This window comes from Rhinoderma darwinii, chromosome 10, assembly GCF_050947455.1.
Source record: "Rhinoderma darwinii isolate aRhiDar2 chromosome 10, aRhiDar2.hap1, whole genome shotgun sequence".
NCBI classification, from domain to species: Eukaryota; Metazoa; Chordata; class Amphibia; order Anura; family Rhinodermatidae; genus Rhinoderma; species Rhinoderma darwinii.
Window position 1 is genome coordinate 104,546,250 of NC_134696.1, and position 20,682 is coordinate 104,566,931.

The following is a 20,682-nucleotide window of genomic DNA, read 5'->3' on the forward strand; positions in this document are numbered from 1 at the left end:
TCAGACGTAAACGAGGCGTTTTATGCCTCGATTTACGTCTGAAAATACGGCTCCAATACGTCGGCAAACATCTGCCCATTCATTTGAATGGGTTTGCCGACGTACTGTGCAGACGACCTGTCATTTACGCGTCGCTGTCAAAAGACGACGCGTAAAATGACTGCCTCGTCAGGGTATGTGCACACCATAACGACCATTACGTCTGAAATTACGGAGCTGTTTTCAGGAGAAAATTCAGACGTAATTGCTCGTACTCGCGTTTTGCGAGGCGTCAATTACGGGCGTAATTTTGAGCTGTTCTTCATTGAATTCAATGAAAAACGGCTCAAATTACGTCCCAAGAAGAGTCCTGCACTTCTTTTGACGAGGCAGTCATTTTACGCGTCGTCTTTTGACAGCGACGCGTAAAATGACAGGTCGTCTGCACAGTACGTCGGCAAACCCATTCAAATGAATGGGCAGATGTTTGCCGACGTATTGGAGCCGTATTTTCAGACGTAAATCGAGGCATAAAACGCCTCGTTTACGTCTGAAAATAGGTCGTGGGAACCCAGCCTCAAAGAAGTGCAGGACACTTCTTGGGACGTAATTTGAGCCGTTTTTCATTGAATTCAATGAAGAACAGCTCAAAATTACGCCCGTAATTGACGCCTCGCAAAACGTGAGTACGAGCAATTACGTCTGAAATGCAGGAGCTGTTTTCTCCTGATTAGCCCCTACCCAGTATAACGTCCGCTTAATGGCCCCCACACGGTATAGACCGTGCCATAATCCCCCACCTCCTCCTTGTAGACAGTGCCATAATCCTCCACCTCCTCCTTGTAGATCGTGCCATAATCCCCCACCTCCTCCTTGTAGACAGTGCCATAATCCCCCACCTCCTCCTTGTAGACAGTGCCATAATCCCCCACCTCCTCCATGTAGATCGTGCCATAATCCCCCACCTCCTCCTTGTAGACAGTTCCATAATCCCCCAACTCCTCCTTGTAGATCATGCCATAATCCTCCACCTCCTCCTTGTAGATGGTGCCATAATCCCCCACCTCCTCCTTGTAGACAGTGCCATAATCCCCCACCTCCTCCTTGTAGACAGTGCCATAATCCCCCACCTCCTCCTTGTAGATCGTGCCATAATCCCCCACCTCCTCCTTGTAGACAGTTCCATAATCCCCCACCTCCTCCTTGTAGATCATGCCATAATCCTCCACCTCCTCCTTGTAAATCGTGGTATAATCCCCCACCTCCTCCTTGTAGAGTTTCATACAGCCTCCCTGTAGACCGTGCCATAATCCCCCACCTCCTCCTTGTAGACAGTGCCATAATCCTTCACCTCCTCCTTGTAGACAGTGCCATAATCCTCCACCTCCTCCTTGTAGACAGTGCCATAATCCTCCACCTCCTCCTTGTAGAGTGTCATACAGCCTCCCTTTAGACAGTGCCATAATCCCCCACCTCCTCCTTGTAGATCGTGCCATAATCCCCCACCTCCTCCTTGTAGACAGTGCCATAATCCCCCACCTCCTCCTTGTAGAGTGTCATACAGCCTCCCTGTAGACAGTGCCATAATCCCCCACCTCCTCCTTGTAGATCATGCCATAATCCTCCACCTCCTCCTTGTAGACAGTGCCATAATCTCCCACCTCCCCCATGTAGAGTGTCATACAGCCTCCCTGTAGACAGTGTCATAATCCTCCACCTCCTCCTTGTAGATCGTGCCATAATCCCCCACCTCCTCCTTGTAGATCGTGCCCCCAAACAAAAACAAAAATTGTACTCACCTAGGCCCTGGTCCCATGACGAACTGACCTGCTTCACGACGGAATTCTTGCGTAGGCCGGCGTGATCCTGTAGCCTAGTACAGAGTTTCCCAACCTTTTCGGATCCGAGGCAGTAATGGAAAAATAACCTTTCCTCAGGGACCCCCTACCAGAAATAGTTTCGAGAAAGACAGAAAGCGGCTAAAAAATCAGCCCCCAACTCACAGTAAAATGACCATCAGCCGCCCACTCACAGTAAAATGAACATCAGCCCACCACTCAAAGATTCCCCCTGTAGGTAGCGCCACATAGCCCCTTGTAGGTAGTGCCACACAGCCCCCTTGTAGGTAGCGCCACACAGCCTCCTGTAGAAAGCGCCACACAGCGCTCTGTAGAGAGCGCCACACATCCCCCTGGTAGGGTGCGCCACACAGCCCCCTGGTAGGGAGCGCCACACAGCCCCCTGGTAGGCAGCGCCACTCAGCCCCCTGGTAGGGAGCGCCACACAGCCCCCTGGTAGGGTGCGCCACACAGGCCCCTGGTAGGCAGCGCCACACAGCCCCCTGGTAGGGAGTGCCACACAGCCCACAGCCACCTTGTTGGGAGTGCCACACAACCCACAGCCCCCTTGCAGGCAGCGCCACCCAGCCTCCTGGTAGGCAGCGCCACACAGCCCCCTGGTAGGCAGCGCCACACAGCCCCCTGGTAGGGAGCGCCACACAGCCCCCTGGTAGGGAGCGCCACACAGCCCCCTGGTAGGGAGCGCCACACAGCCCCCTGGTAGGTAGCGCCACACAGCCCCCTTGTAGGTAGTGCCACACAGCCCACAGCCCCCTTGTTGATAGCACCCCCCCCTTTCCTGTAGATAGTGCCACTGTAGCTCCCTGAAGGAGCGGAATCCCCGTGTGGCCGGGGATTCCGTTCCTGGAGTGCTCCGTTTGATGTCTCTGTCCATATATGGACAGTGACATCAGGGGAAACTCCTGGAGCGGAATTCCCGTGCACAGCGAACTCCTGTCGCCTGTGTCCATTTATGGACAGTGACGTCATTGGCTTCTCCTGGTGTGGAATGCCCAGTCACAGCGTCTGCAACGCTGTGCACGGGGATTCCGCTTCAGGAGTCCATATATGGACAAATACATCAAGCGGAGCGCTCCAGCCACACGGGGATTCCGTGGCGCTAGTAGAAAGCAGAGCAGGGAGATACCTCCCTGCTCTGCTATAGTGTCGTCGCTACCGCTGTAGCAGCCGCAGCGGTTGCTAGCGGCGCCGCCGCCCATGGTGGGGGAGTCCGGCGCAGGCGCCCTCATGCCCCGATGTCGCCGCTAGCAGCCGCTATGGCTGCTACAGCGGTAGCGACGGCACTGAGTGAAGAAGCGCCCGGGTGGAAAGGCGACTGCTGAGTCGCCGGGTCCGGGCGCTTCTGAAGCAGGGGAAGGGAGCCAGCGCAGCACCCCCTTCCACCTGCTGGAGTGTTGTGCCCTGTGTGAAAGCACAGGTCGCACACCCCTAATGCCGGCCCTGTGGACAGTGATGTCAGTGGCTACTCCTTGAGTGGAGTTCCCGTTGCCGCCTCTGGCCAGGGATCCCGTTCTAGGAGGAGCCCCTGACGTCAATGTCCATATATGGAAAGTGACCTCAGGGGTTTCCTCTAGGAGCGGAATCCTCGTCCAGATCATCGGCAACGGGGATTCCGCTCAATCAGTAGCCACTGACCATATATGGAGAGTGACGTCAAGGGCTTCCCCAAGCACAGCGCTCCACTCCTCCGCTCTGAACTAATTCTGAAGCAGGGAGCTGATGGTTCCCTGCTTCAGAATTGGGTTTGACTGTATCTGCGTCCTGAGACGCAGATATAGTTGACAGCAGAACATACCCCCGGCCGCCCGGGACACCGCCTGGTATCCGGGACTGTCCCGCTGAATCCAGGTATGAAAGGTACTGATCAGGTATTACAGTCGGTATTATGTTTTTACTTTGGGGTGTCTCCCTTGAGGGTCTGAAAACCAGCGAGTACATTGTATATACCGTACTTTTCTATGTTCATTCAGTAATCAAGAACGTGATTGCGGCCAAAGTGGTGGCATCATGTGACACGTTATGTAAATGGATGAATCTTAAAATATGCCGTCAAGTAATAAAAAACTGTACGTCAGCTGTGGACCCTCGTACTGACCGTGTCATACTTCAGAAATATATTGCTTTATTTACAGAACAATAATGGTTGCAGGTAACGGTAGAATAAAAACAAGTGATTGGCACAAACCTCCCATAAATCACATACAACTGTTACGCCAGATTTGTAGGCCGCATCCTATATTAAGGGCTGTTCACATCAGCGTTGGCTTTCCGTTTCGGGGTTCCGTCTGAGGGTTCCGTCGGGTGAACCTCGCAACGGAAAGTGAAACTGAAACCACAGCTACCGTTGAGATCAATGGTGACGGAAACATCGCTAATGTTTTCCGTTCGTCACCATTCCGGCAGGTTTCCGTTTTAACGACGAAATCAATAGCGGAGTCGACTGAGCTATTGATTCCGTCGGAAAACCGGAAACCTGCCGGAATGGTGACGAACGGAAACCATTAGCGATGTTTCCGTCACCATTGAGATCAACGGTAGCTGTGGTTTCAGTTTCACTTTCCGTTGCGGGGGTTCACCCGACGGACACCTCCGACGGAACCCCGGAACGGAGAGCGAACGCTGATGTGAACAGGCCCTTAGTCATAGTGACAAAAGGTTTGTAGAATGCCACCATTATCCTTGCTCAAAACCAAGATAATCAGCCTCCCTCCAAAGTCGCAGCCGGTAGGTTCACACAGTTTTTTGCAGGCCTCCCAAAAAAAACGTGTAAAAAAAACTCTGTGTGAACTGACCCTTATAACGCCAAATATTGTCAGTGGATTCCAGGCTGCGATCAGGGCCTTAGGGGCGTGCGACCTGTGCAATTGCACATCACTCCAGCAGATGGAAGGGGGCGCTGCACTGGCCCCCTCCCCTGCTTGTACCGCGACTCAGCAATGAGTAATAACATTTTTATATAAAACTATTTTTTTTTACAACCCCCTCCCTGTCTCCCCGCTAACAAGTAGCAAAGGGGCGGGGGAGGGATTCACGTACCAGAGAGGAGAATAGTTCCTCCCTCTCCACTGCCGTGTGAAGTGAGCGCTGATTGGTGGAGCAGCAGGGGGACTCTGTCTCTCCACCAATCAGCACAGTCTGTACTGCACAGCCACACAGAGGGAGCGCCTTCTGCAGCTCCTCCCTCCTTTGCTGCTGCCTCCACAGAGAAGACTCCTCCACGGAGCTCCGGAGTCCGGTAAGAGCCGCAGCTTCACGTTAGACTTTGTTCATTTATGTTCTGTGAGGAAAGAGGGGGCTACAAATGATGTGGATGCATAGATCGATTTTGTGGGGGAGGGGAGACTTGTTTATAAGTGCTTTGTGGGGGGGGGGGGATTCTTTATAGATCGATTTTGTGGGGGAGGGGACATTACTCTAAATGCATAGGAGTGGAGGGGGGTTCTTATAAATCTATTTTGTGGGGAGGGGACTTCTGTATGGTTTATTTTGTGGTGTAGGGGCTTATTATGAATCATATGGGGGAGAGAGGATTCTTTAGGCCCCATGCACACCACGTATGTTTTCCCTCCAGTAAATACGGGTCCTTTGTCACAGGTTTTTAACCCGTATTTACGGACCCGTCAAAAAAAGGGGGGACTGGAAATGATGTCACAGGGGCGGATACGTAAAACGACACAGAGTACACGTCCTGGAAACCGCAGGGAGTTCCACCTAAAAAACGGCACCAAATTTTGGTGGCATGTCCGCTGCGGAAATAAAAAAAAGAATGAAAAAAAAAAAAAAAAAACTAAAACTCCCGGCCGTAGTCATGGCGACGCGTCCCTCTCTTCTGAGCGTAGCCCGGTCTCCGGGGATGACGCTGCAGTCCATGTGACCGCTGCAGCTTTTGATTGGCTCAGCAGTCACATGGGATGAATCGTCTTCCCCGGAGGCCGGGCTACGCTCAGAACAGAATACGCGTCGCCATGACTACGGCTGGGAATATTCGCTTTTTTTTCTCATTTGAGATTTTTGCGGCGGAATCGCAGCATTTCTGCCGTAACACGTGACTTTGTTGCGGGTTTTACCTCCCATTGAATTTAATGGGGAAATCTTACGATACAAGAGCAGCGATTCTGCAGCATAAAGTGACCGGCCGCAGATTAAAAAAACGCAGGTCAATTTATGTGGAGTTTCTGTGTGGAGGAGATTTGTTTTATCTCATCCACTTTGCTGCTACTGGGGCTGTATGACACTACAAGGGGAGGTGGGGGCTGTATGACACTACAAGGGGAGGTGGGGGCTGTATGACACTACAAGGGGAGGTGGGGGCTGTATGACACTACAAGGGGAGGTGGGGGCTGTATGACACTACAAGGGGAGGTGGGGGCTGTATGACACTACAAGGGGAGGTGGGGGCTGTATGACACTACAAGGGGAGGTGGGGGCTGTATGACACTACAAGGGGAGGTGGGGGCTGTATGACACTACAAGGGGAGGTGGGGGCTGTATGACACTACAAGGGGAGGTGGGGGCTGTATGACACTACAAGGGGAGGTGGGGGCTGTATGACACTACAAGGGGAGGTGGGGGCTGTATGACACTACAAGGGGAGGTGGGGGCTGTATGACACTACAAGGGGAGGTGGGGGCTGTATGACACTACAAGGGGCAGGTGGGGGCTGGATGACACTACAAGGGGAGGTGGGGGTTGTATGACACTACAAGGGGCAGGTGGGGGCTGTATGACACTACAAGGGGAGGTGGGGGCTGTATGACACTACAAGGGGAGGTGGGGGCTGTATGACACTACAAGGGGCAGGTGGGGGCTGTATGACACTACAAGGGGAGGTGGGGGTTGTATGACACTACAAGGGGCAGGTGGGGGCTGTATGACACTACAAGGGGAGGTGGGGGCTGTATGACACTACAAGGGGAGGTGGGGGTTGTATGACACTACAAGGGGAGGTGGGGGCTGTATGACACTACAAGGGGAGGTGGGGGCTGTATGACACTACAAGGGGCAGGTGGGGGCTGTATGACACTACAAGGGGAGGTGGGGGTTGTATGACACTACAAGGGGCAGGTGGGGGCTGTATGACACTACAAGGGGAGGTGGGGGCTGTATGACACTACAAGGGGAGGTGGGGGCTGTATGACACTACAAGGGGAGGTGGGGGCTGTATGACACTACAAGGGGAGGTGGGGGCTGTATGACACTACAAGGGGCAGGTGGGGGCTGTATGACACTCTACAAGGGGCAGGTGGGGGCTGTATGACACTACAAGGGGAGTTGGGGGCTGTATGACACTACAAGGGGAGGTGGGGGCTGTATGACACTACAAGGGGCAGGTGGGGGCTGTATGACACTACAAGGGGAGGTGGGGGTTGTATGACACTACAAGGGGCAGGTGGGGCTGTATGACACTACAAGGGGAGGTGGGGGCTGTATGACACTCTACAAGGGGCAGGTGGGGGCTGTATGACACTACAAGGGGAGGTGGGGGCTGTATGACACTACAAGGGGAGGTGGGGGCTGTATGACACTACAAGGGGCAGGTGGGGGCTGTATGACACTCTACAAGGGGCAGGTGGGGGCTGTATGACACTACAAGGGGAGGTGGGGGTTGTATGACACTACAAGGGGCAGGTGGGGCTGTATGACACTACAAGGGGAGGTGGGGGCTGTATGACACTACAAGGGGCAGGTGGGGGCTGTATGACACTACAAGGGGCAGGTGGCGGCTGTATGACACTACAAGGGGCAGGTGGGGGCTGTATGACACTACAAGGGGAGGTGGGGGCTGTATGACACTACAAGGGGAGGTGGGGGCTGTATGACACTACAAGGGGCAGGTGGGGGCTGCATGACACTACAAGGGGCAGGTGGGGGCTGTATGACACTACAAGGGGAGGTGGGGGCTGTATGACACTACAAGGGGCAGGTGGGGGCTGTATGACACTACAAGGGGAGGTGGGGGCTGTTTGACACTACAAGGGGCAGGTGGGGGCTGTATGACACTACAAGGGGCAGGTGGCGGCTGTATGACACTCTACAAGGGGAGGTGGGGGCTGTATGACACTACAAGGGGCAGGTGGGGGCTGTATGACACTACAAGGGGAGGTGGGGGCTGTTTGACACTACAAGGGGAGGTGGGGGCTGTATGACACTCTACAAGGGGCAGGTGGCGGCTGTATGACACTCTACAAGGGGCAGGTGGCGGCTGTATGACACTACAAGGGGCAGGTGGGGGCTGTATGACACTACAAGGGGCAGGTGGCGGCTGTATGACACTCTACAATGGGCAGGTGGGGGCTGTATGACACTCTACAAGGGGCAGGTGGCGGCTGTATGACACTCTACAAGGGGCAGGTGGCGGCTGTATGACACTCTACAAGGGGCAGGTGAGGGCTGTATGACACTCTACAAGGGGCAGGTGGCGGCTGTATGACACTCTACAAGGGGCAGGTGGGGGCTGTATGACACTACAAGGGGCAGGTGGGGGCTGTATGACACTACAAGGGGCAGGTGGGGGCTGTATGACACTACAAGGGGCAGGTGGCGGCTGTATGACACTCTACAAGGGTCAGGTGGGGGCTGTATGACACTACAAGGGGAGGTGGGGGCTGTATGACACTCTACAAGGGGCAGGTGGGGGCTGTATGACACTACAAGGGGCAGGTGGCGGCTGTATGACACTCTACAAGGGGCAGGTGGGGGCTGTATGACACTCTACAAGGGGCAGGTGGGGGCTGTATGACACTCTACAAGGGGCAGGTGGGGGCTGTATGGCACTCTACAAGGGGCAGGTGGGGGCTGTATGACACTCTACAAGGGGCAGGTGGGGGCTGTATGACACTCTACAAGGGGCAGGTGGGGGCTGTATGACACTCTACAAGGGGCAGGTGGGGGCTGTATGACATTCTACAAGGGGCAGGTGGGGGCTGTATGACACTCTACAAGGGGCAGGTGGGGGCTGTATGACACTCTACAAGGGGCAGGTGGGTGCTGTATGACATTCTACAAGGGGCAGGTGGGGGCTGTATGACACTCTACAAGGGGCAGGTGGGGGCTGTATGGCACTCTACAAGGGGCAGGTGGGGGCTTTATGACACTCTACAAGGGGCAGGTGGGGGCTGTATGACACTACAAGGGGCAGGTGGGGGCTGTATGACACTCTACAAGGGGCAGGTGGGGGCTGTATGACACTCTACAAGGGGCTGGTGGGGGCTGTATGGCACTCTACAAGGGGCAGGTGGGGGCTGTATGACACTCTACAAGGGGCAGGTGGGGGCTGTATGACACTACAAGGGGCAGGTGGGGGCTGTATGACACTCTACAAGGGGCAGGTGGGGGCTGTATGACACTCTACAAGGGGCAGGTGGGGGCTGTATGACACTCTACAAGGGGCAGGTGGGGGCTGTATGACATTCTACAAGGGGCAGGTGGGGGCTGTATGATACTCTACAAGGGGCAGGTGGGGGCTGTATGGCACTCTACAAGGGGCAGGTGGGGGCTGTATGACACTCTACAAGGGGCAGGTGGGGGCTGTATGACATTCTACAAGGGGCAGGTGGGGGCTGTATGACATTCTACAAGGGGCAGGTGGGGGCTGTATGACACTCTACAAGGGGCAGGTGGGGGCTGTATGGCACTCTACAAGGGGCAGGTGGGGGCTGTATGACACTCTACAAGGGGCAGGTGGGGGCTGTATGACACTCTACAAGGGGCAGGTGGGGGCTGTATGACACTACAAGGGGCAGGTGGGGGCTGTATGACACTCTACAAGGGGCAGGTGGGGGCTGTATGACACTCTACAAGGGGCTGGTGGGGGCTGTATGGCACTCTACAAGGGGCAGGTGGGGGCTGTATGACACTCTACAAGGGGCAGGTGGGGGCTGTATGACACTCTACAAGGGGCAGGTGGGGGCTGTATGACACTCTACAAGGGGCAGGTGGGGGCTGTATGGCACTGTACGAGGAGGTGGAGGATTGTAACACTGTCTACAGGGAGGCTGTATGGCACAATCTACAGCGGGCACTTTCTATAAGTGGGGGCATTATACTGTGGAAGCCACTAAGCGGACATTATACTGTGTAGGGGCACTTAGGGGGCATAACACTGTGTGGGCACAATTAGAGGACAAAATACTGTGTCCTTGAAGGGGTTATAATATATTATTAAATATTCTTATTATACTGTTTGTGGGGCACTAAAGGGGGTTTATACTGTGGTGGGGCATTATACTTTTTTATGGGGCATTTTTTTATGATGGCGTGGGGCGCCGAAAGATAATTTCGCACGGGGCGCCATCTACCCTAAGGCCGGCCCTGGTTGCGATAAACAGGTTGTATTAGGTTTTATGGAATTCCTCCTAAGTGCTTTAGGGACTGTCGCCCAGCTTTCCCAGACTCCAGGAAATATGTATTACCTCAAAAGGTAATGAATAAAGAAGATCCAGGTCGCCATGGCCCCAGATTCCGTAACCCACAGCAAACAACTGATTTTGCTAAGGGAAAGCCGCAGCTGGCCAGGCATTCCCCCGGCACAGAACATGTAGTACTACATGGCGGCCTTTTAGAAAAACGGTCCATGTAATATATGGACAGATTGAGTCCCCCCAGAACAAGAGCCGGTCTTACAGAACGGGGTCCCTAATAGGGCGTAGTACAGGGGTTATCCTCATGAGACGACCCCGGGATGGTCCCAGTTTCCTAAGCCTTTGACTGTCACTTTTGCCTAGACTTGCTCACATACATATATATAGGCAGATGCAGCATTCAGGTGTCTGGATGACAGCAACTGTGGCAGTGATGAGGGCGGCCATATCAGTTCTCACCCAGCTTTTCCAGAAACAGCAGAATATCATTTTTACCAACTGTAGTTGATATCATGTGACTGACGGTCCAGCGCTCCTTCCCCGGGGCGTGCTCGGATGTATTTTTTATTTTGTGTACACTGGAGATAAGCGTGAACGCGGCGTGCGTCTTACTTCCTCATGCTTGTACGTAGCACTATGACTGGGCATCATTTACAGGATATTCACTACCCATGTGTATGACCCGTGTATTCAGTATTTACACATCTGGAGTCCCGTCACCCGCAGACATTTTGTGGACTCACACATCCTAACCAAGGCTTCAAGACCGTGCCCGTAATTACGACACGCAATAACTGACACGGCCGGCCGCGGACAGCCGGACGTTTTTACAAGCCGTGCTCCCATTATAAAGTATAGGAGCACGTTAATTTCCTATTTTTTTCGGCAGGTTTCTGCGGCACGGACACCCTCCCGTAGACTTACGGGAAGGTGTCCATCGGCCATAGAAATGAATGGGGCGATTGTACGGTCGCGTGCATGGGGCCCAACTCTCCCGGACTGATCACAGAAAAAGGGGAGATCAGCAAGAGCTTCCGAGCTCCAATGTGTAACAGGCCCCCCACCATCTACCATGTGCCATTTATTTTATGTGGCAGAGGGGACCTGGGTACGATTGCAACCTCTGCACCCCCTATTCTAAAACCCATGGAAGAGCGGGCAAGACTCCAGCAAAGCCTGATAAGGGATTTTCTAAATTAATAAAACAAAAGTGGCCGAGGAGGGGGGGGGGATGCAATAAAACGAAAAAAGAAGCATTACTCCCCTGACATCCCCCCACGTTCCAGCGCAGCCGACCCGGCCCTCCTGTTTGTTAAAATGGCTGTAGCAATGACGTCAATATTCCCACGTTATTGCTGCATCCAGTCTCTGGCCTCAGTGGGTATACAGCGGGTATACAGCACAGGCCACTGGATGGCTGCAGCGATCACATGGGCATATGGACAAATCATTGCTGCAGCCATGTCAGGAAAAGTGAGCGCCATGCTGCTTAGGACCTGTTCACACTGAGTTGTTTGCAGGTAGAAAAATCTGCCTCAAAATTCTGTCAGGTCCGCCGCATTTTTCACCGTGTTTTCCGGCCGCAGCCATTAAGCTCCAGAAAAAAGGCGCCAAAAAACTCAGTGTCACAGGGCCTTCGTTTCTGATTGGCTTTCCTTGGCGTGATGTACGGGCTCGATAGAAAGTCTATGAATCTGAACACCGATCAGAAACGAAGCAGCACAGCTCTCACCTGAGCGCTTCTGACTCTTCTTTTTAGTGATCGTGGGGGGTCTCAGTGCTCGGACCCCCGCCGATCAAAACTTCTGACATGTCAAACGTTTTTTAGTAGTTTGGTTACACTTTAACTGACCACACCTGTCGGACAAGTAGCGTTCTCCAGTGTAGATCTCTGCTGATCGGCTGGGTTCACATTTTGCAATTAAAACGCTGCCAAAAGAAAAGTATAAAAAAAAGACAAGCGTTTTTTAAATACCTGCCCGCTTTTACAAAGTGTTTCATCTGCAAACCTATGATCACAAAATTCAAATGCAGATTACAGCTGATACATTTCAAGATTCAATATTTCAATTTTTTGATACATTGTAATTGGCAACGTTAGACAACACAACAAAAATGTGATTCCAGCCATAGAGCTCGCTAATGGGAGAGAAAGTGATATGTAAGCGGTCATCTGGGGGCACTTTGGCACTGTTAGTGGGGTGACTCTGGCTGGCAGTACTCATGGGGGCACTCACGCTGCAATTTTAGGCTATGCTCACACGGAGTATTTTGGGGGAGGAATATCTGCCTCAAAATTCCGTTTGGAACTTTGAGGCAGATATTCCTCTCCCTGCACGCCGATTTTCGCGGCGATTATCGCGCCGTTTTTTGCCCGCGGCCATTGAGCGCCGCGGGCATAAAACAGCGAGAAATACGCTTTCTCCTGCCTCCCATTGAAGTCAATGGGAGGTCAGAGGCAGAAGCGCCCGAAGATAGGGCATGTCGCTTCTTTTTCCCGCGAGGCAGTTTTACTGCTCGCGGGAAAAATACGCCGACACCTCCCATTGAAATCAATGGGAGGCGTTCTCGGGCCGTTTTTGCCGAGTTTTGCAACGCGGTTTCCGCGTAAAAAAACTCGGCAAAATACCCCGTGTGAACATAGCCTTAGAGATGAATTTAGGGACAAGCTTATGTATTTACACCAAGTCTTCATCTAAAGTCTCCCTGAAAGCATAACTGCGGACAGATGACATTGGTGACCGAGGGCATACGCAGCATAGAGGCGGCCTGCTACAGCCAACACTATGGTAGCTAACACAAAAAAATCATAAATCTCTGTCCTGGACGCCAGGCTGTTCACTACCAGCACTGATACATTGTAACATATCCTCAACTGTGTGAGCAGGACTAGATCAGGATGGGGTTACGACCTCTAGATGTAAACAGAAAATGTTCCCATTTACTGGCAGAAAGCAGAAATCTTAAAAATTACGAGGAACTGAAACACAAAGTCAATTAGGAAGTTGCAGAACGTCATTATATTATATTAGTTAATACGGTTGAAAAATGACATATGTCCATCAAGTTCAACCAAGGGATGGGAAAAGGAAGGGATGAAACAAAAATTCTACACATTGACATGTGATTAATCTTTATTTACATATTAGGGGCACACTGCCTGCAGGCCCATGAAGAGGACAATGCCCTACTCCCCCACATTCATTACCACCAACACTATTATTATATATGACTGGCCCCCGCCACGTTATTGTGATGATTAGTTATAGATTATTATTATTATTAGGCAATTTTTACATGGCGGAATTTGATTGGCGAGTCCCACCGCAGGATTATTCCTGCCATCAGCTGTAAGATTCCTACTCCATTCACTTCAATGGGAGGTTTGGGCAGAATCCGCCTGAAGATCAGGGCAGGACGCTTCTTTTGTCCGCTAGCTGAAAAAAAAAACAGCTAGCGGGAAAAAGAAGTGTTCACCTCCCATTGAAATGAATGGGAGGCCATGGATTCTGCCGCAAAAATTCTTCCATGTGAACATAGCCTTAGTATTATTTTTACTATTACTATTATGATTGTTATTTCAATTATTATTTTTAGTATTATTATGGTATTCTTATGATTAATATTTAAAGTATTATTTTTAGTATTTTTTTTGTATTATTATTATTATTAGAAGTATTATTTTTTAGTATTAGTATTATTACTATTATTTTTATGATGATTATTATTAGTTTATTATTTTTAGTATTATTATTAGTATTATTTGTAGTATTTTTTTGTATTATTTATTGTATTTTTTTTGTATTATTATTATGCCGCGCCCCCTCCGCTCCTGTCAGTCTCGCTCTCATTACTACGAACACTGTTGGCCCCGCCCTTCTCCGCTCGGCCACAGGCTCCGCCTCTATGTCAGTTACGTCACGTTCTCCTTACTTGGTGATGGCTGGGAGGAGAAGCTCTGATTGGCTTACGGTGCAGTGTGGTAGGTGTCTCCGGAGCTCGGGAGCCGCTGACCCGGATGTTCACTCCTAGGTCCTGAGGAAGTGGAGGCGCCGCCGGGCCTACGGGGCACAGCGATACCGAACCGTCACCGTACCGGAGAGCCCGGCCTTCACCCACCGCAGCCATGGTAACGGCAAGGGATGCCCTCCAGTGGGGGGAAGGTGGGACGCCCGCGGGAGATAGCCGAGGATTTGTCTGTCCCACTGCGGCCGTGACGTCACTGCGGGCACCATGACTACACAGGGGAACAGGGCGCGTTATGGGGACAGTTGAGGAGCTACAGCCTCATGTAATAACATCTATATCCCTGTATAACGCCCAACCTACCCCTGTATAACACCCTGCACCACTGCCTGTCTCTATATATAGATCAGTACCCCTGTATAGCACCGTGGCCTGTCCCTATATAGAGATCAAGAGCCCTGTATAGCACCCTGCACCCCAGCCTGTCCCTATTGAGAGATCAAGACCCCTGTATAACACCCTGCACCCCGGTATAGAGAGATCAAGACCCCTGTATAACACCCTGCACCCCGGCCTGTCCCTATATATAGATCAGTACCCCTATATAGCACCCTGGCCTGTCCCTATATAGAGATCAGGACCCCTGTATAAAACCCTGCACCCCGGCCTGTCCCTATAGAACGATGAAGACCCCTGTATAACACCCTGGCCTGTCCCTATATATAGATCAGTACCCCTGTATAGCACCCTTCACCCCTGCCTGTCCCTATGTAGAGATCAGGACTCCTGTATAATACCCTGCACCCGGCCTGCCCCTATATAGAGATCAGGACCCCTGTATAGAACCCTGCACCCTGGCCTGTCCCCATATAGGGATCAGGACCCCCTGTACTGCACCCCTGCCTGTCCCTATGTAGAGATCAGGACTCCTGTATAACACCCTGCACCCTGGCCTGTCCCTATATAGAGATCAGGACCCTGTATAATGTCCTGCACCCCGGCCTGTCCCTATATTGAGATCAGGACCCCTGTATAACACCCAGCACTCCGGCCTGTCCCTATATAGAGATCAGTACCCCTGTATAACGCCCTGCACCCGGCCTGTTCCTTTATAGAGTTTAGGACCTTGTATAATGTCCTGCACCCCGGCCTGTCCCTATATAGAGATCAGGACTCCTGTATAGCACCCCGGCCTGTCCCTATATAGAGATTAGGCCCCTGTTTAACACCCTGCACGCCGGACTGTTCCTTTATAGACTTCAGGACCCCTGTATAATGTCCTGCACACTGGCCGGTCCCTATATAGAGATGACGATGTCCACGGTTCTGTGGATCCTCAGCATACCTATATATAGCACCTAGGATACATGTATAGAGGGCAGAGGGTCATTTTTTAACCCCTGATATCCTATATGTGCTCCGTGTTGAGGTTATTGGTGGGTCAGAGTGGACAGGTGAGCTGACACATCAGCTGCCAGTGCTCGGAGGTGGCACTCAGGGTGGTATGACCTGGTCTTGCTGCCTGAGCTTTTTGTAGTATTGTGTGTGTGTGTGTATAATCATGTCGACGCTGTGCTCACGTTTCAGTGTATCATTGCAGGCAACGCTCTGTGAGCTGAACGCAGCAGCAGCACAACCTATGTTCCGTCCTGGATTCCAGGCTGATCGCTCTTGCCTACACTAATACATTGTAACAAACCCTCTAATGTCTTTGGCCCTCTTTATGACACTTTGAGGTCCAGCAGGTGGGAATGATGGGGGTCCGTTACATGTGCCCTATAAACTTATGAGGGTTCTATTTCTGCCATTGATTAGGAGGACAGGGACTATGGACAGGGACCTCCTCATTTTCGATCTGTGGGGCCCCCTATCAATTTAACTTGTATCTGAATGTTTGAGTTCCTGATAAACAGTGGAGATTTATCATTGCATTTGTATGCTATTGCTGTATGTTATCAGCCGTTTCTGTCCAGGGAGGCGCCATAGGAGATGTCCATTCATGGTTTTGCGTAACAGTGTGTAGGGAATTGCAGCGTTCTTGTTATGTTTCTCTTCTATGTTGGTTTAGTGACGTGTTATCTTCGTCTCCATTGATTTTTCTGGGACTTCCTTGTTCACCGTTTTCGTTCGCCGCGACGTTCCTGAACCGCTCAGGGCGTGAAAATGCTGTATCTATTGTACATCGTTCATCATAGGGGCCTTATCTACATGGAGCTTAATCATAAAAGGTTTACAACTTTATGTAATTTATTCACGGTTTTCAAGATCTCTGCTTGCTGTTAGTGAATGTTTACATCGAGGCCAGCAACTGTTTAGATTTGATACTTTTCACAGCTGAGGGTTTGTTGCAATTGTATCCAGTCTAGATGATACTCTATGAGCTAAAAGCATCAGCAGCACAAATCTCTTTCCTGTCCTCATAGTTGATTACAATGTATCAGTCTGGAATCTAGGCTGGATTGTCTAGACTGGATACAATTGTAACAAGCCCTCAGCTGTGAGAAGTATCAGGACAGGTTTTCAGCTTCTAGGTATAGACAAGAATGTTCCCATTCACTGATACCAAGCAGAGATCTTGGAAAAAAGGGGTCTTGTAAGATGTGATGTTGTAGGAGGGCACATATATTTTATAATGTAGCTTGGTGCTGTGCATTATGGGGAATCATGTGTGGTAACTTCCTGCAGTGGAGGATGTGGGCAGCGCCGGGCACAATTCTTCCTCCTAGAACAAGCTGGGGCAGAGTGAGGCCGAGTCCTGCTGTCGGAGCTGCATGTTCGGTCCTGTCCTCCGAGCCCCCAGATTCCTGCAGGATTTTTCTGCTTCGTGGCTGTTCGTTATTTTGCTTTTTCCCGCTGTCATGTGACCTCTGCCTCGTGTCTCTCGGGAATTCACAATTGCAGCAGGAAACTCGCTGAACCTGATAGAAAAACCGCAGCTCGCACTTTAGGCCTAGTACACAGTTTTTGGCAGGCAGAAAAAAATCAGAAAGATTTTTAATTTCCAGTGTTTTTTGGAGGCTTTTGTTTTTCGCGTTTTGTGTGCCGTGTTTTTTGCCTGCGGCTGTAAAGTCTAATGTAAGGACCTTGGGCAATAACCGCCGCAGGAAACCGCTCAAAACGAGCGCCGCAGGATTTTTCTGCTTCCTTTTGATTTCAATGGGATTTCAGAGGTGGAAACCGCTCGAAGAAAGAGCATGCCGTTTTTTTTTCTGCGAAGGGCCTTCTTTAAATCAATGGGAGGCAATTTGTGGCGTGTTTTTTTTTTTTTCTAGCGTCTGATTTGGACGCGGTTCCCGCGTCAAAATCCGCACCCAACAGCTGTGTGTGAACTGACACTTACTCGCCGTGGTTTGCGTCCCTAGCCGGTTACTTCACTCTGCGCCCATTAGTACTGCAGGAAACTTTTGATGCTCATCTTATTCATCAACGTATTTCAACCCTCCCTTATTCCAGCCGAGCCATTGGCTTATAGAGAGGGGCGTGGCTTAAGTCATAACCTTGCGCCAGGCGTGATCTGTCATACACGTGCCAACGAGGACCCATTAATAAAGCGTGTTTCACTTTGTTTAATAATTTGGCGCCGTTTCAAAGGTGTCACATGACCATGGTTAATAGAAGTGCGGCCGTAGACACAAGCCTATGTTTATTTAGGAAATTGCTTGAAGGGCAGTTCCATAATACACGTGTATTGCCGGAGTTGCCCCTTTTACTATGATGTTGCACATGAAGTTATCGTGTCATATTGCAGGTTGTGGTAACGGTCGCCGGCTGTGACTTCAGTTCACCGATACCGACCCGAAGTGTCACACGAAACGACTTGCGCAATTTGAGATGCACGACTTTCCCTGCTCGAGTTACGCTCCAGTAGAAGTGAATGGGAAGAAGTTGCTGAACGGCTCGGGTCCCATTCACTATTATTGGAGCGAAGAGGTTTTAAGTTGCAGCAAATTTGTATGAAAATCCATCCGTGTTGTGGCCCCATTGATGTGACTATGGGGGGGCGGGGAGCGTTATGGGGGTCATCGCCTACATGATGACATACATCAGCCTTATACATGTCCTACGGAGGGCAGAGCTGCTTCCTAGCCAGGTACCGCCGTACATTATATGAATATTACAGTCCATCTCCGGCCGGGGGGGGCAGCGCAGCGTCGGGCTCCACATTCCGTCACATTAGTACTTTCACATCTGTCACGTAACTCTATAGCCACGAGTCTCCGGTCAGCGGCGTCCTGACGCTTTCCATTCTGTCCGGCCAAAAATTAGAGTTGGTGCCTGAATCGCAGGGTGGATGTGAAAGGTGAAGTGCGGCAACTATTTCCTGTAAAGCGTCACCCGCAGGGCGGTGGATGAGCAGTTCAGGGCGACCCTACGCACTGTGTATAGGAAACGTATAATTTTCTGGATGGAGCAGGGAGGTTGAAGCTCTGCCGGGACTCGTTGCCCCTTCGCTGCGTCCGTTCAATGACTACTTGGCTTGGAGCTGAGGTCTGGTTGCTAAGGGCTGATTACTTCATTGGGAGGAGTGGGGTTGTTACAATGTATCCCTAGCAACCAGACTGTCAGACACGCCGTCACACCAGCCTTCAGCCCGCAGTATTAGGCCCCATTCACACCACCGTAGTCTCCATCCGTAATTACGGATAATCTGCGGACCCATTCATTTTTATTGTCGACACCTTTCTTACGGTATTTCTGTGTATTTTCCGCAGCAAAATACGCAACGTGCGCATGAGGCCTTAATCGCGTTTTTCTAAGGTGGAGTGTCCCTTTAAATGAATTCTTGAGAAGTTCTCCTGACTGGTCTCCCACTGATGTACAGAAAGGTTCCGGATTATTAGATGATGTGGATTATCGGAGAGGATACAATATTTGCTATCAGCTGCCGGATTATAGGGTGACATCTGATTCTTAGCCTTTTATAATATGACTGTTTTTTGGCTGTTGTCTAGCGATAATATGGCAGTGTACAGTTTAACCCCTGCTGGTTGAGTGTCTGTGCAGCATTGTGGGAGATGTAGTGTTTAGACCAGGCACTATGGAATAGCCTAATGTACAATACCATTTTGAGTTACATCATGTCTTGCACACGACCGAGTGCCGCTCAGGCCGTTTGTTCAAGGCATCCGAGTGGCACCCGATAGTTTTCACGGGTCCATTAACTTTAGTGGGTCAATCGGGTCCGTGAAAACGGACCCAACACTCTGATCCGTGGAAAGATAGAACATGTCCTAGCTTTCCACGGATCACGGATGGGATTTGGGCAGCACACACTGTCGCGTGCATGAGGGCTTATACTTCAGTCACCTCCAGAGCAGCATTCATAATTCTTCTACCCCCCTTTTGGGTGTGAGTCTTCTGGATGTGTCACTTCACTGCTGCCGTCTGCTGTTTCTATGTCTGCTGCAATGCATAGTCGGAGATGTAATGTTTAATGTAGTCAGATATAGGAGTAGTCGATCTTCCACAATACAAAGCACCAGAGTGCCTCGCGTTAGGCCTTATTTGTTATGTCTTGTCTGCCGGCTGGGCCTTGTTTCCGATGACGTTGCTGTACATACGGGAATATTCTAAGATGCTGCGGGTTGAGCAACAGATAAGGCGGAGATGAAGAAAGCCGGTCATTCCAGATTTAGCGCAACTTCCTTTTATCCAGGTCTTAAAGGGCCAGTAACCCTCACAGTCCTCCGCTTATAATTATAATGTTCTAACGGCATTATAAGAGGAGTGGCTGATATCAGTCACACATATGTAGTAGATAACAGGGAGCAGTAGATTGCATTCACCTGTCCTACTGTCAGTCTCTGCTCAGACTACAATGGCTGATAACAGGGAACAATAGTTGGTAATTTATGTATAATTTATTCCAGAAATCTCAGTGTGGCCTTATGTGATGATGGGGTTATATCGGGTACGGGGGGGTATTCTATCGGGCAGGGGGGTATTATATTATTGGGATTCTCTTCTACATTCGTTACTTTCCATTTCTTGTCTTCCACATCTGACGTCTTCACCAGTCGCGGGCAGTTACAGGATTTACGCCGCGCTATGGGCCGGGATGAGTGTGTGGGCGTAGAATGACCCCCTGGAGAAGACCGCCATTAATGGGATTACCACCCTAAGCCATCGGCTCTGCTTTTCTCATTAGCTGTCTGAACGGTTCTACTTCTCTGTTACATTCGTCGCCCTCCGTTCCTTGAGACCGTTTCTTTTTAAAACTTTTCTGACGGCCACTTTATTTGGAATGAGCGACCACATGGAGGTACGAGGCGCCTTGTTCTCATGTAAATCTAATGAGGGATAGATACACACAGAAATGATCCGCGTCCTTGGAATATTTGATGCTGCTATTTGCAGTGTTGCGTCGTATCATGGACAGGACAGCGGCATCACGTGCAGCCCCAGCGAGCGGTCCGGCGGCAGCGGTAAGGCCTCATGCAGCGTTTATAGCCTGGACCTAGGGTGGTGCCGCAGTGCCCCCCACTTGTTCACAGATGTAGCAATGCACTATAATTGTG

The 20,682-nt window shown here is 51.0% G+C and overlaps 1 protein-coding gene across 3 annotated transcripts in view; it reads left to right on the forward strand.

Moving 5' to 3' along the window:
* Positions 1-4,985: 4,985 nt before the first annotated feature.
* The window catches only part of CAPZB (capping actin protein of muscle Z-line subunit beta), a 35,600-nt gene continuing 19,903 nt past the window's right edge, over positions 4,986-20,682 (forward strand). The window contains exon 1 of one of the 3 annotated variants that reach the window (XM_075840518.1): positions 4,986-5,073. Coding sequence is in view for 2 of the 3 variants with exons in the window: in XM_075840515.1 (XP_075696630.1) it covers positions 14,460-14,489 (30 nt within the window). In the remaining variant the exon portion in view is untranslated. Of the gene's footprint in view, positions 5,074-14,143; positions 14,328-14,444; positions 14,490-20,682 lie in introns of those variants that run through there. The other 2 variants (XM_075840516.1, XM_075840515.1) reach the window with 2 other exon arrangements.